The sequence below is a fragment of the Bactrocera neohumeralis genome, chromosome 2 (assembly GCF_024586455.1).
Source record: "Bactrocera neohumeralis isolate Rockhampton chromosome 2, APGP_CSIRO_Bneo_wtdbg2-racon-allhic-juicebox.fasta_v2, whole genome shotgun sequence".
Taxonomy (NCBI): Eukaryota; Metazoa; Arthropoda; class Insecta; order Diptera; family Tephritidae; genus Bactrocera; species Bactrocera neohumeralis.
In genome coordinates this window covers 66,057,568-66,072,679 of record NC_065919.1, presented here as the reverse complement: position 1 = coordinate 66,072,679, position 15,112 = coordinate 66,057,568, and the positions used below count along the sequence as shown (strand labels likewise).

Genomic DNA, 15,112 nt, shown 5'->3' with positions numbered 1-15,112 from the left:
AGGTGGGCGGTGCCACTTTCAACGGCCAATTTTTACAAGACTAAGAACCGGGTCAAATTTGAACATATTTCATAATTATATTCAAAAATTTGTGTTATCTCGAGTATATAACCCTATTATCGGAAAGTACTAATAAAGAATGTTAATAATTAATTGTTTGTGTTGTAATAGTTTCGACTCTCCTGTCATTAAACAAACAGTCGTCGCAATCATGAATTGGCTCTCCCGTCACTATTGATAGTCATAACTTCGTAGATAATTTCGTCTATCGTGGAACCAGCATCAATACCAACAGCAACGTCAGCCTCGAAATCCAACGCAGAAACACTCTTGCCAGCAGGTACTACTTCGGAATGAGTAGGCAATTGAGAAGTAAAGTCTCCTCTTGACAACGGCGAATACCGCAGTCGATGAAATGATGAGCCGTACAACATACATATATTGATATAGTTCCGCGCATTAAGAGATAGCGGCTAGGTCATGTCGTTCGAATGGATGAAAACGCAGTTCTGAGAGTATTATATATGAGACACATAGCCGTCGGGGGAAGAAGAGGAAGAGGAAGACCTCCAGTCCGACAAGACCAAGTGGAGAAGAACCAATTGGCGCCAAACAGCGAAAAAGAAGAACAAGTAGCGCACTGTTGTAAACTTGACTAAAACCGGGCAAGCGTTTCTCAGTCAAAGATCCTCATTGTGACCTAACCTCACTGTCACTGAAGTCTTCAGAATATAGTTTAGATAGTATTGATATCGTACATTTTTAAAAAAATTATCTGAAATCGTTATGCGAACCCTAGTAAGGACAAAAAATCACTTTCTATAACTCATCTCGTAGCTTATTTGGAAAATCGCGTTTCGGAGATATACCGAGAAAGGTGGAAACTCACAACGCCAGATACTTTTTATTTAAATAGATAAACCATTATGTATAGCAACCTAGAATCAACGTGGAACATATAATATTAAGGATTTTTTTAACATATGTGTATCCTAGTCTCCAATTCGAGTTTGATGGAACCGTCTTGGAATATACACAAAAATTCATACTGATATTGTCATCCGCTAAAGGTTAAATAATATATACTATATTTTTCGATGTGAAAAGAGGGTTAAATATTCCATCGTGATCCAAATAGAGCCACCAAATGCTCCAGCGACAACTCACAAGGTGGAGGTGGAGGTGGAGGTCTGTGCTGCGTAGAACAAGTGGCCTGACTACAATGTTTGACGACTGGTTCTTAATTTCCATGAATGGTTCTGATGATCTCAATTGCGGCTTTTAACAAAATGCTGCGCGCTAAACACGTGTGAACATGCTGAATTAATTTTTATATATTAGTCAGTCTTTAGCTGAAACTATTATGCTTTCATCCATATGCATTGTAAGTATAAAACTCCGTCTTTATTTTATTTTTCCCCAACAACAACATTACTAAGAAAGGCCCTCGCAAAAATCATATTGTCTGAGTTTCGTTGCAGCGCACAAAACACCTTTAAGACTCGAGTCATTGAACTTCCGTGGCAGTTTGTATTCGCCAGTTGTTAAGTACAGATTACACAGTGAGCAATGAATAATCTTAACCCGTATTCTCAGTTTATAACGGCACTCGTTATTGTATTACTCCTACGCAACAATGCGGATCCACAAGGTAAACTAAAAAGTTTCTAATACTACTGCTAGATCTTGTAAATCTAGAACTTCTAAACTCCACATAGCACTCTCAAGTAAGTACCACAACATGAAGGTCAGAATAACCTCTAACAATCCGATAAGAAATCCGCGCGAGGGACGTGTTGAGGTGAGTTTTGACGGCGTCAAATGGGGTACACTTTGCAGCTCAACTTGGAGTTTTCGTGAGGGCAATGTGGTATGTCGACAACTCGGTCTCGGCTACGCGGCCATGGTTAATCAAACAACCACCTTCGGTGACAGCAAAAAGTATCCTTGGGCTATGATCGGCACTCTTTGTCGTGGTAATGAGCAACATCTGTCGAACTGTTTGCGTGAGGCCACCTACCCACGAAATTGTACGGTCGGCAATCCTAATGTAGCAGTTGTACGTTGCGTGCCGCAGAGCGCCGATTTGACTTTGGGTCTGCGTGACATTGAGATCTCAGCTCGGCTCGATTTGGCGCCGATGACACGGCTTCAGTGCGCTATGGAGGAGAATTGCGTCTCGGCTGAGGCTTATGTCATACGACTCACAAAACCGAATGCCATACGAAATCTGTTGCGTTTCACAACCAAAGCGGAAAATGTGGGCGACGCGGATTTCAGCCCCTACGCGAACTATAAAGACTGGGAGTGGCATCAGTGCCATCAACACTATCATAGCATGAACGTTTTTGCGACTTTTGATGTCTACGATTTGCGTTACAAGAAAGTGGCAGAGGGACACAAAGCCTCTTTCTGTCTGATGGACACGAATTGTGTGCCGGGCGTCCGACCCAAATACACCTGCGGCAATGAGACGCAAGGTATTTATGAATAGAGTTTTAAGTTTTATCGTTGGATTTTTATAAATCTTTTCGACATTGTAGGCATATCTATTGGCTGCGCTGATTTGTATACCGCCGACTTGGATTGCCAATGGGTCGATGTGACCGGCTTACCGGTAAATCAATATTATATTCTTCGTGTCGCCATCAATCCAGAGTATAAAATTGGCGAACGCACTTTTGAAAATAACGGTGCTGAGTGCATCATACATTATACGGGAAAACCGGCGACGACACGAATCACGAATTGCCGACGTACGCCATTGTGGTTTAAAGTTTAATATTTTTCTTAAATACTTAATATTTGCTATAAGATTTTGAATAAAAATTTAAAACCGTTTTTAATGTATTGAATAGTGATGGGTCGAACTGAGGTAGCTCCATTATGATACATGCCGGGTCACTACATCGTAGCGCGTAGAATCGCCTTTGTATCGAATCAGGTGACGTTGTGCTCGAGTTTGTTGCCGAATTGAATAAGGTGTAGCGCTGCCGCAATTGAATGCGTTGAATTTGGTGTGGGGATATATCGAGCGTGTGGAAAATAAGTTTGGTGTTCTCATGTGTCATGTCTTCGTGCATGGTGTAAACCTGTAAGTGTTCTCAGTTGTCGTGTGTTCTTTTCGGGTAAGCCAGTTTGTTGCCGGGTGGAGTTGTGTATATGTACGAGGGGGAGTATTTATTCATTTAATTAGTATATAGCGGTACTTTCTCATTGGATCTGGTTGAAACCAAAGCCGCTCACAACAATATCCTTCAAATCAGACACGAAAAAATCATTCAAGGCTTAGTAGCATTCCACATTGACTGTAATATTATTACCGACTTAATTTTTGTAAAAAATTTATATTGGGCGTCACGATACGTCGCGTGAACCGAACCACTATTAAGGTAAATTTGACTGAAGGAGGAAAATTTTAGATGTCTCAAGCTCAGTTCTTGAGAATGCCGGACATTCGATATTTGCATCATACATTCGAACAACTTTGAGAAGTTTGCTCCATCTGTTTTTTTATTGCTTATTCCGTAATTTCCAAAAAATTTGGCAATTCCCAAACTTTTATAGCAATTTCGAAAAATGGTAGGCAGTAGTTGTGTTGCGGATAAGAGTTGCATGAATTTTGGGGAATGCTACCACGTGGATAGTTCTTGCTCGTATAAAAATTCAAGTCCGGTTATAGAAACCCGACTGTCATCGATTAGCTACCCAAAAAAAATGCTGAATTTATGACTTGAAATAAAACTATTACAGGACAATAAATATCTCTGTGGGACTGAATTTTTACCTTAATTTTAAAAGCCGTCTATGCATATAAAATTTCCCATTTAAATAACAAGTAGAAATATATGTTATTTTCATTCAAAATACCATAACTTTTGAATCGTTTAGAATAAAAGATACATTATATAGCATAGCTCAGAAGATTTTTTTAAATTCAAAAATTCGTATATTTAAAAGCTTAGAAAAGTGAAAATATTTCGCATTTTCTTCTATTAAAAGTCTCGGAGACTTGGAGATAATCTGCCGAAAGAATAACTCTGCAACCCAAGACTGTATTCTTCTTCTTTATTGGCATAGACACCGCTTACATATCAAGTTTACAACAGCGCACCAGTCGTTTTTCCTTTTCGCTGTCAGGCCAGGTCCTTCTCCACCTGGTCTTTCCAACGGAGAAGAGGTCTTCCTCTTCCTCTGCTTCCCCCAGCGGATCGTCGTATATCTCATACAGCTCATCGTTCCATTGACTGCGGTATTCGCTGTTGTCCATGCGCAAAGAACTAAAAATCTACACAGAAACTTTCTCTCGAAAACTCGTAACGCTGGCTCATCAGATGTTGCCATCGTCCGTGCTTCTATACCATATAGCAGGACGGGGATGATGAGTGACTTGTGTAGTTTAGTCTCTGTTCGTCGAGAGAGGACTTTAATTCTCATTTGCGTACTCAGTCTGAAGTAGCACCTGTTGGCAAGAGTTATTCTGTGTTGGATTTCGAGACGTTGTTTTTAGTGTTAATGCTGGTTCCAAGATAGACGAAATCATCAATGATTCTGAAGTTGTGACTGCCAACAGTGACGTGGGAACCAAGTCGCGAATCCAGTGAACAACACCGGAGTGACTACAAAGGAATGTTTTCTGGCTACCCAGAGGATACTTCCTCACCTACGTCAAGTTCTACACATGTCACCATCCAACCTCCCTGCATTACTAAGTACTTTTAACAACATAAAAAAACTTAAAATCCTTTGTTAAATTTATTGTATAATATTTTTATTTTTCTTTATTTATTTCATACTAAATTCTTCATCGTACAATCTTGCTCTTCCTAAGCTTGCTTTAATAAATTGTCCGTACTTTTTGTTATTTTTTTTTTACTTTTATTATTTTTATTATGTTACGTTTTTAAATAATTCAGCTTTTATTTGGTTTTCTTAAATTACACTTAGCACATATGCCAGTACATATGTATGTATGTATTATTTTTTTTATATTGATTCAATATAAGTATGTGTGTATGTACTAAGTAATTAATATGTATGAATGTGTATTACACAAAATATTTGAATGCAGTCATTATCCTGTTATTTGCTGACTATAAATTGTATATCTATGCTTTTATTCATATTTATGTACTCGTATGTATGTATGTGTGTATTTACGGCATGAAAAGTTTTTTCTTGTTTTATTTAACTTATGTAAGATGCGATTCATAAACATTTATTTTATTAGTTCTTTAAAAGTTTATGTTTTGAAGGGCCTTTGGCTGTTTATTGATACAGTGTGGCTGATAAGTATGCAACTCTGCAAATGTGATTTTTGTTTTACGAATCTTTAGTTGAATTTTATTTTGAGCAGAATTATTCTGCATTCATAAATGCTCATTTCTTGATACATTTATTTATTTGTAGTTGCACAGATGTCCCATTGTAAAGTGTTTAGTTTAAAAATTTACAAAAACAAATATAAAAATAGAAAAGACATAAAATATCATTAAAGTATTGTGCGAGATGTTTACGATCTTTGTGCCAGTCATAATATATACCAATAAGAAGGGAATAAGAATTACTAATCGCTGCTCGGAAAGTTTCGCTTTTGTCTCTTGCTTAAAACTTAGGCGAGAAAGCAACAAAGTCATACAGTTGAATTCAAAGAAGAGTGTATGTGGACTGAAGGATCGGCATCAAATGCTTACATGGAAACGTTTTTCATTTGACTAGATATCTTCACGAAGTTTGGCAAGGGTCTAAGAAAATAAAGCAATGTCCGGAGAAGTTGTTCAGATCGGATCACTGTAGCACATATGTACATAGCTGACATGCAAACTGAACAATCAAAATCAAGTGCTTGTGTGCAAAATTTGAAGAGATACAGAGATATTTACGAAAGTTTTTATATCGGACTACTATAGCATATATCTGCTACAAATACTGAACGATCAGAATCAAGTGCTTGTATGGAAAACTTTTTCATTTAGCAAGGTATTCATATAAAATTTGCCATATATAGCTTTCTAAGGCAACGCTACAACATCTGAAGAAATTTTTCAGATCGGACTACTATATCATATAGCTGTCATACAAACTGAACGATAAAGAATAAGTGCTTTAATGGAAACTTCGTTCTTTGTGAAAGCAATTCCAGGCCACCGAAGTTACCTTTATTTTTTACGATAGCTCACATATTTTTTCAAACGCTTAAGCCGATAGTTTTCTTGTAGGACCTACTGTATTTACGTTATTAATAAAAATAATAAGGAGATTCGGTGTCTGAGGCTTTTTAGTGGTTTTCTAATCTGAACTGTTTGCGGCTGAGTCGTCGCAAGTATAAAAAATTTTCAAGTGATCAAAATGTCGGATTATGCACATCTGATGAAATTTGAATGTAGAAATCGGACTGGTCCGTTAAAAAATTAAAGAAACAAAGCTTGAAAATTGTCCTGCTGGCGTCAGGGAGATAGCAGAGGATCTCAACTTATCTTATGTAACGAAGCAAGACATTTCGGTTAATGTTTTGGGTGTGTCGATGCTAAGGTTCGTGCCCAATGTCCAGCATTTTTTTCAAAAAAAAAAAAAAAAAAAAAAAAAAAAAAAAAAAAAAACGTCGAGTGGAAGTTGCAAAAGCGATGCTTGGCAATGTATATTAATGAGTATCTTATATCAATCAAACGCATCATTACTAGTGACGTGATGTGGGTTTATGAATATGACGACGAAACTGTCCAACAATCTAGCAAAGCCGTTTACGTAAAGTGATTCGTCGTAAACTACCGGATTTTGGGGAAAAAATTATGAATTTTTAACCACGATAAGCCGCCGTCACATTCTGGTCTGATAATGATAGTCGTTTTGGCCAAAAACGAAATAAGAGTCATCTCTCAACCACCGTATTCGCCATATTCGGCTCCTTGTGACTCTTTTCTGTTTATGAAACTGAAAAATCCGCGCCATGTGTCCACTGAAATTTGGATTAAGCAATTACATTACAAAAGCATCTATACTTTCTTTAAAGTACATATTTCTTATCGACAAAAGTCACCGTCATTGCACTCGTTGTTACATAAAAAATGGAAAATGAATAAAAATAATTTGGGCACTCTAACTTCTACAATAACCAATTTCATCTAATATGGTAACTTTGAAAATGATCTGTCACAATAAAGTACCGTAATTTTTGCGAGAAACCTTTAAAAGGAACGACCTTTGAGGAGGCTAAAATTATACTGAATGTTTATAAATAGCAAAATACTATTCGGGAATTATGTGAATTAGTACAATCACTGGTATTATGAATCGTTTGAAAAATTACCTGGATTGTGAGTATCAACCGAGAAGTAGAAGACCGCTTACGCTATCAAAACGGGGTAAACCGGAGATAGCAAAGCTAATAAAAAACCCAAATCCCATCATTGAAGATAGCTGCAATGCTGAAGGAAGACGTTGGTACGGTTGTTTATCCTCGGACTGTTCGCAGAGCTCTAAACAGTGCTGGACACAATGCCCGAGTACGAGTTTGCCGCAAAAAGACCAATGATAAGTAAGATGAACCAAAAAAAGCTTTTATTTGCAAAGGAGCTGAATGAGAATTAGTTCAGATGTTACGAAAAAATTAGTTCGCTCATTTATTTAAACACTCGCAGCAGAGCAACTATTAGAATAGCATAAATCGGTTACTATTCATACTAACGGTTACAAACCGGTTGTCCTAAAAATCGGTTTTCAGGTTAATCTAATAATTTTAAGAGTGCTACTTTCAATCTAGTCTGATTTTTTTCACTTTTTACCATTTTGAAAGGCTTCCGCACTGGCCTATCATTGAATACAGTTAACCAAAATATACATTTCTAACCCATGTTAAGCTTATGTTTGTAAGTTTCTTTGACTATTTTTAAGCTTTATTGTTTATTTATAGTACGTACATAGAAGTATTGTTAACGATTATTCAAAATTTTTCACGTTGCTTTATTTTCCTCTGATCTCTGTAATTTGTAATATTATTATATGTTTGAAATTGCGACAATTGGTAATGACCATTTACTGTCACTGAGATTATTTTACTTAAAATTCCATAAAATCTAATGAAAACACTGACTAACTGTAAAAAATCGCTAATTTTTGTCATCGTTTGAACAGCATTTTCTGATTAGTATTCAAACGATTGGAAAAAATGTAATTATAGCAGATCTAAATGAATGTACGCCTATAACGCTGCTACACTTCTGTGATTTGCTCTCCAAAGAGGAATAATAATACAGCGGGAAGCGACGTTTTTGAATTAAGTTGCTTCTATTTTGTGCTCGAACATTTGAATTAATTTAAAAATTTTTTTTTTAACAGCAAAAGCTGACATGAAATAATAGCAAGTTTAATGTAATGTGTAGTGGTCCGATTTTTCAGCGATACTTTGACGACAAATCTTTTTCGATTAAGAATAACAAGTTTGCGGTATGAATTTTGGTGTTTTGCCGATTCGAAATTCAGCATATAAAAATATAATACTGATCCGTTCCCACGACAGTCGGGTCTACGTAACTGAAACGGACCCGAATTTTTTATACAGTCAAGGACTGTCAACTCGACAAAATTCTGCCGCTACGACAACAAAAACATAATTTTGAATATAACTCTTAATGCCTAAGGAAGGTAACAGCTCTATGATAAGTGCTTGATAAGTGATTGAAGTCAAATGAGACATTTCATGGCAAAATCATGAACAAAATCATTGCAAAAAATATTTTTTTTCTGCATACAGAATTAAAACTAACTTGAAATTATCATAAACATTGAAATAAAATTTTAAAATTAAAAAAAAAAATTATAATTGCACTTCGAACTTATCTTTTATAATAGTTTTGAAAATTTTAAATGTATGCACATATTTGCAAGTATCCACTACTCAATTACAATTTAGAAAGCTTGAAAACCAACTTCTCACGCTACTCGAAACTAATTTCAATAAATATTTCGTTTATATGTGACCTGGTCTACGGAAAGGGGGCTTAGGTGTCAAAAAAAAAAAAAACAATTAATGAGATAACGAGAAACTGATGAAACGAGTTGATTATTTTTAACAGCTGTTTCCCAGAAAACTAGTTTTCGCACGTTAGCTCCCTTTTCGTAGACCAGGTCACATATAGTGAAATTATTAAAATTTTTTAATAATTTTGTGCTTTTGAACAGCATTTTTCAAAACACAAATTACTAAATTTTAAGAAACAACTGCGCAGTTAAAGTTTTTGTGCATTTATGTTTCTAAATAAAATACTGAGACATCGGTTTATAGTATGTATAACATTTTGTCGTATTTTGTATTTTGTATTTCGTTAATATTTAATGTTTTTTATTTTTATTTTTTACAAAATAATGTTTACATATTAATTTACTGTAAGAATAGCTGGAACACACATTGATTTATATATAAAAAATGATATTTTATTATTTTGTAATTATTACATTATATATTATCAGTACAATTAATGCGATTGTGTGCAGTATTTATATTTTACTGGTTAATTTGAGAGTTTGTATATATGTACATATGTATATAAAATATAATTTATGTATGTAAAATGCAATTTATGTATTTAAATATAATTAGAATTCAAACTTGCCATATACAACTTTTTATAATTGCAATTTTTCTTTGCGAATTTACAAAAAAAAAAAAACAAAAATTACAACACACATACAAAATATCTAAATCTATACAAATTCGCAAACTAACGAGTTCAACACAAATACAACTGTGTTTTTGTTTTTGTAATTTCTGCACGTTCCTATTAATTTTTGGTATTTTATCTTGATTTTTTCGCTTTTATTTTTGTTTTACTACCATCTGTTGTTGTTGCTTAAACGCTAAATGCATATGTAATTAGTTTTAATTAGTAAATACATATATTATGTATGTATGTATGTGTGGATGCAGTATATGTATATTACATGTGATATTTAAGTATGCAACGGCTGCTGTATATGTACATGCATATATGCACATATGTATGTATGTAGTCAAAGTTGTAAAAAAGAAAACATTTACAAAAAACGTTAGTATTGTAGTTTGGTAGTTACATTGTGAGCTGAGTTTCTAAACAATTCATAATTACATTAATTTGTGTATTTTCAATATTTTTTGCATTACTTTGCGCCTTGCATATGTATGTGCGCGTATATGTATGTATATTTTGTTTTCACTTGTTGGCATAGTCTTTTGGGTGTATTTTTTGTTGTTGTTGTTTACTAGTTTCACATTCAGTATTAAAGTAATATGTACGAGTAGTCATTACAAATGTACCGCTACGCCATAGCTCCTAACGGTAAATACATACATATGTATATATATTATTAAATATTATAACTACAGTTATTTATAAACTTTTTCGCATATTTTTGTCGTTTTTGTTTTTTTTTTGTTTTTGTTGCTATTTTTGCACAATACAAAAAGATTACAAACCGAATACATATTATATAACTACAATTAGATAGTTGCGTAATGCATTTGCAAAAAATTTGTTAAATCTCTAATGCTTATGTAATGCAAAAAAAGGTGTTTTTGTGTGTTAGTTGTTGTTGTATTGTGCATAGTTTGTTTGTATCGTGTATCGTCTCTGCTTAGAAAATTCTCGCTTAATTAACACCGTAATCTAAAACAATGTTTTTGTGTCGTTTGTTGCACACGCCACTGTGTTTGTATGTGCGTGTGGGTGTGTGTGCGTATGTGTATGTGTATGATTACTTATGTATGTATGTATGTATGCGCTACATTAATTAATTTATATGTAGTTTTATAGTTTAACATCGAAAACACCATGTATGTATGTTTGTGTGTTTGTTGCTCGCTTTGCACCAATTCATTGATGTTTTTTTTTTGTAATTCAATGCGCCTGCGTATAATTATCATTATTGCTACTTATTTACTTATGCTATCAGCTTTCGACGGTCGTCGAGGAAACGCTGTGACTAGTGGTTAGTAAGTGTTCGGGAATGGGTATCGGCTGTGTGCGCAGCGGTTGCTTCTTCTGCAATCATGAAAAACATAAAAATAAATTAAATACAAAATTAAGTTAATTTTTCAATAATATTGATTAAGCACCTTTCTTCTGAACGGAAAACAGCCAGCTTTTTCCGGCTCCGGCACAGCGTTGATCAGCAAATCGGGCGTTGGACTGTCGTCGACGCCGAATACATTCAGTTCGCGGAAGCACTCGGTTTCCATCATTTCATTTTGCCATGAAATCGACACGGAGCCGGTATTGAATTTGCTATAGAAATTCGTATCGGAGTCGTCGATATTGACACCCTTCACCGTCGAGAATTGTTCAATGTCGAGCACGTCCTTGGCGTACACGGCGTGCGGCTGTGGAATAAAACGATTTTCAATAAATGACTTAACTCGAAAACTATGTTGTTATGTAATAAAGTAAATATGAAGTTTTCTCCCTTCAAAATTTGTAAGCTTCTCAAAAGACATTATAGTTCAATGGGACAATAGTCTTAACGGTCGAATGACTTACAAGTATATCCGGGACGTTAGGTTTGTTGAGGGTAACGCAGACTTCAGATTCTGTCTGAGACTGGGTTTTATGATTACGGGGAATGGGCCCCTGAATGAATGATAGGTCAGGGTATTTGTGTGCGCCGCGGGTCGAGAATTGGGATCATGTTATTGCAGAATGCAATGATAAATATATTGAGATATTCTTTCGAATTACATTTGTGGACCGAAAATGGCTTGCCTCGTACCAAGTGCATGATAAAGACTTTATTTAAATACATTATCACCCTTATTTTGTGACGTGCTTTAGAGTCTAGTAAGACTTCGGAAATATATGAACCGAAATCATCTCTTTTTAGTAAAAAAAAAGGACAGAAATCAATGCACCTAATGTACCATTCTAGTACTAGCTAGCTAAATATTCTTATCTAACTTCAATAAATAATTCATACGTTGACTTAAACAAATATGGCGTGATTTCAACTGAAGAGATAAAACTTCTCATATATGGTAACTAGGGAAAGACATTCAGCGATTTCTGCCATTTTTGTCGACGCTCACGTATTATTAGGATACCCTAATTGAGGTTTTGCTAGAAAATTATTCTTCAGTGTGAAAGGTATATCGCCACTGCAAAATATACAATTTTTGCAGTATAATATCTTAACTAAATATGGTTTTAGTCTCCAAAAACAAAAAAAAAAAAAATTGGGAGTTATACCGACATTGGTTAAAATTTTTCGAATCTGTATGGCGAACATTATTTCTTAAAATAAATGTGTCATACTTACATCTGGTACAAAGGGCGGCTTCACCATGCCTGCCTCCAGCCGTTTCCAGTTAATACAGTTGAAGAATGGATGTAATTTCACTTCACGCGCACCGTAGCGACCATTTCGACAGCCAAGTCGTACTTTTATGGATTTAGCGAGCAGCTGCTGACATAATGATTTGGCCTCATCACTAAATTTGCTAGAATACTTTTCATTGTCCTCCTAAAATATTCAAAAAGAAACAAACATGAGGTTAGGCAAACTTTGTAGAATATTCTCATTAATGATTTTTCGACTCACCTTCACACGCCGATCGACCTCTTCGCGTTTCACCTTCTCTTTGCGCATGCGGAATGGCGCCTGACCTTCGATCATCTCGTATAACAAACAACCGAAACTGAACCAATCCGGTGAGAATGAGTATTTTTCATTGTCGATCACTTCTGGAGCCATGTAACCTGCAGCACAATTAAGCATAAACACATAAGTAAACATAAATATTAAGAGACCAAAAGCTTTGCGTACTTACCCACTGTACCAACACGCCCGCGCACCAAATCACCCTCCGGTATTTCGACGGCTAATCCTAAATCTGATATTCGCACATGCCCGTGATCGTCCAGCAATATATTCTCCGGTTTACAATCTCGATATACAATACCCTGTTGGTGTAGATGTTCCAGTCCGCAGACGACTTCGGCAGCGTAGAAACGTGCTCGCACCATTTCGAAGCCCGGATCGCCACCCATATTATAGATATGGAATTTCAAGTCACCGCCTATGGAGGTATTAAAGGTGAAATGAGAATGAAAAAATAAAATATAGGCAATAACATACACATTAAACAAACAAAAATAATTTTATGGTTGTTTCTACTTTAACCGACATTTATGAACAGCAAAGAGATATCTGTCGATTAGCTTCCTTAATACAACTTTGACAATCTACCTCCGACAATATTTTTAGCCTTACCGCATGGATGCGGACTGGTTTGGACTGAGCCAAACAAGTGTAGCTTTACTTCCTCGTGATATTGAGAAAATAATCTCTACGATAGTGGATTTAGTGGATCTCCTGCGTAGTACTCTAATCCAGAAGGATCTTGCATAAATGCTGGCAATTGACGAACGCCTGCTAAGCCCACGCGAACTGTAAGATCCAGCGCTAAAACGCAAAAGAACAATGGAGACCCAGCGAATTTCCAATCGAATGACAATCTTGCCAGCTCATTGGCTTGGCAGTTTCTAACAATTTCGCAAAGATCAGACATCCCTTGTAGAACCCCCACAGGTGATCTAGTGACTGATGCCCAGAGTATACTGAAATTATGGAGGGCCACTTCTCCAACCTGCTGAATGGCAGTGAAAGTATAACACCAGGAGATGGTGAACCCGATTCCCCAATCGATGACGATGAAGCGGCCGTTCCATTGCTCGACCATGAAGAAGTTCAAAATGCAATTACGGTGGCGAAGAACTGATAAGGAACTCAGCTTCTTTGTAGCATAAGGTCGGACGAAGGCGTGCCCTTTAATGGAATTTTAAGTGTGCTCTGCCTAATTCACCAAAAGTTGAGACTCCACAATTTGCGCTACCTCCTCAACATCGCAAATAAGGTTCTATGGACCGCTCTGTGTAAAAGACTGAAGCCCATCGTCAACAAACTGATTGGATGGCTTCACCTTATCAGTGTGGCGTTAGACCTGGAAAATCAACAACTGATATTCACTATACGCCAAATCTTGAAACAGAACCGTTAAAAGAGGAATTAAAAGAAAGAATCTTCGTTGATTTTAAAGCTGCTTTTGACAGCAAGAAAAGGTACGGCCTTTATGTAGCTATGTTTGAACTTGATACCCCCGCAAAAATAATACGGCTGTGTAAGCAACACCAAAAGCTCTGTCAGGATCGGAAAAGACTTCTCCAAACCGTACGATACCAAGCAAGGTTTCAGACAACGAGACTTTCTGTCGTGTGACTTCTTCAATGTACTTCTAGAGAAAATAATTCGAACTGCAGATCTGAATAGAGAAGGTACATTCTTCTGGCGTATGCCGATGATATTGATATTATTGGTCTCAACAACCCGCCGTTAGTTCTGAATTCTCCAGACTGGATAAGAAAGCGAAGAAATGGATCTGGTAGTGAACGAGGACAAGACGAAATATCTCTTGTCATCAAACAAACGGTCATCGCACTCACGACTTGGCTCCCACGTCACTGTTGATAGTCATAACTTCGAAGCCGTAGATAATTTCGTCTATCTTGGAACCAGTATTAACACCACCGATAAAGTCAGCCTTGAAATCCAACTCTAACTCCAACTCTAATAACTCTTGCCAACATGTGCTAATCCGGACTGAGTAGGCAATTGAGAAGTTTAGTTCTCCCACGATGAACAAAGACCAAACTCTACAAGTCACTCATCATGCACATTCTGCTGTATGGTACAGAGGATTGGATAATGACAACATCTGCTGAATCGGCGTTAATAGTTTTCGATAGAAAGGTTCTGCAAAACATTTATGGACCTTTGGTCATTGGTGGCAACGACGAATACCGCAGTTGATGGGAAGATGAGCTGTACGAGATGTACGACAACACTGACTTAGTTCAGCGAATTAAGAGACAGCGGCTACGCTTGGTCATGTTATCTGAATGGATGAAAACTCTCCAGCTTTGAGAGTATTCGACGGCAGTACACGCCGAGGGAGCCAGAGGAAGAATGGGACCCCCACTTTGTTGGAAAGATCAGGTCAAGAAGGACCTTTCTATACTTGGAACCTCCAATTGGCGCTAAATAGCGAAAAGGAAGAACGACTGGCACGCTTTTCTAAACTCGACTATAACCG

The 15,112-nt window shown here is 36.4% G+C and overlaps 2 protein-coding genes across 8 annotated transcripts in view; one reads left to right on the top strand and one right to left on the bottom strand.

The window, feature by feature from the left end:
- The first annotated feature begins 1,522 nt into the window (after positions 1-1,522).
- LOC126752044 (lysyl oxidase homolog 2A) lies at positions 1,523-2,782 on the top strand. The gene is made up of 3 exons (XM_050462583.1): positions 1,523-1,651; positions 1,719-2,480; positions 2,544-2,782. Exons 1-3 carry the CDS (start codon positions 1,570-1,572, stop codon positions 2,780-2,782), a joined length of 1,083 nt encoding a protein of 360 aa, XP_050318540.1. The 5' UTR covers positions 1,523-1,569.
- A 2,006-nt stretch (positions 2,783-4,788) lies between these two features.
- LOC126751831 (G protein-coupled receptor kinase 2) overlaps positions 4,789-15,112 on the bottom strand; it is a 252,667-nt gene continuing 242,343 nt past the window's right edge. For all 7 annotated transcript variants that reach the window (XM_050462373.1, XM_050462372.1, XM_050462378.1 and 4 more), the window contains 5 exons: positions 12,791-13,039; positions 12,562-12,719; positions 12,280-12,483; positions 11,087-11,350; positions 4,789-11,012 (listed from right to left, as the gene is read on the bottom strand). In XM_050462373.1, the coding sequence (XP_050318330.1) occupies positions 10,920-11,012; positions 11,087-11,350; positions 12,280-12,483; positions 12,562-12,719; positions 12,791-13,039 (968 nt within the window). In that variant the 3' untranslated portion in view covers positions 4,789-10,919. The remainder of the gene's footprint in view (positions 11,013-11,086; positions 11,351-12,279; positions 12,484-12,561; positions 12,720-12,790; positions 13,040-15,112) is intronic.

Bases quoted from the DNA above. Each gene is read 5' to 3' on its own strand.
- LOC126752044 (XM_050462583.1), top strand. From the start codon at position 1,570: ATGAATAATCTTAACCCGTATTCTCAGTTTATAACGGCACTCGTTATT. The intron at 1,652-1,718 runs GTAAACTAAAAA...AACTCCACATAG, and splicing joins CAACAATGCGGATCCACAAG to CACTCTCAAGTAAGTACCAC. The intron at 2,481-2,543 runs GTATTTATGAAT...TCGACATTGTAG, and splicing joins CTGCGGCAATGAGACGCAAG to GCATATCTATTGGCTGCGCT.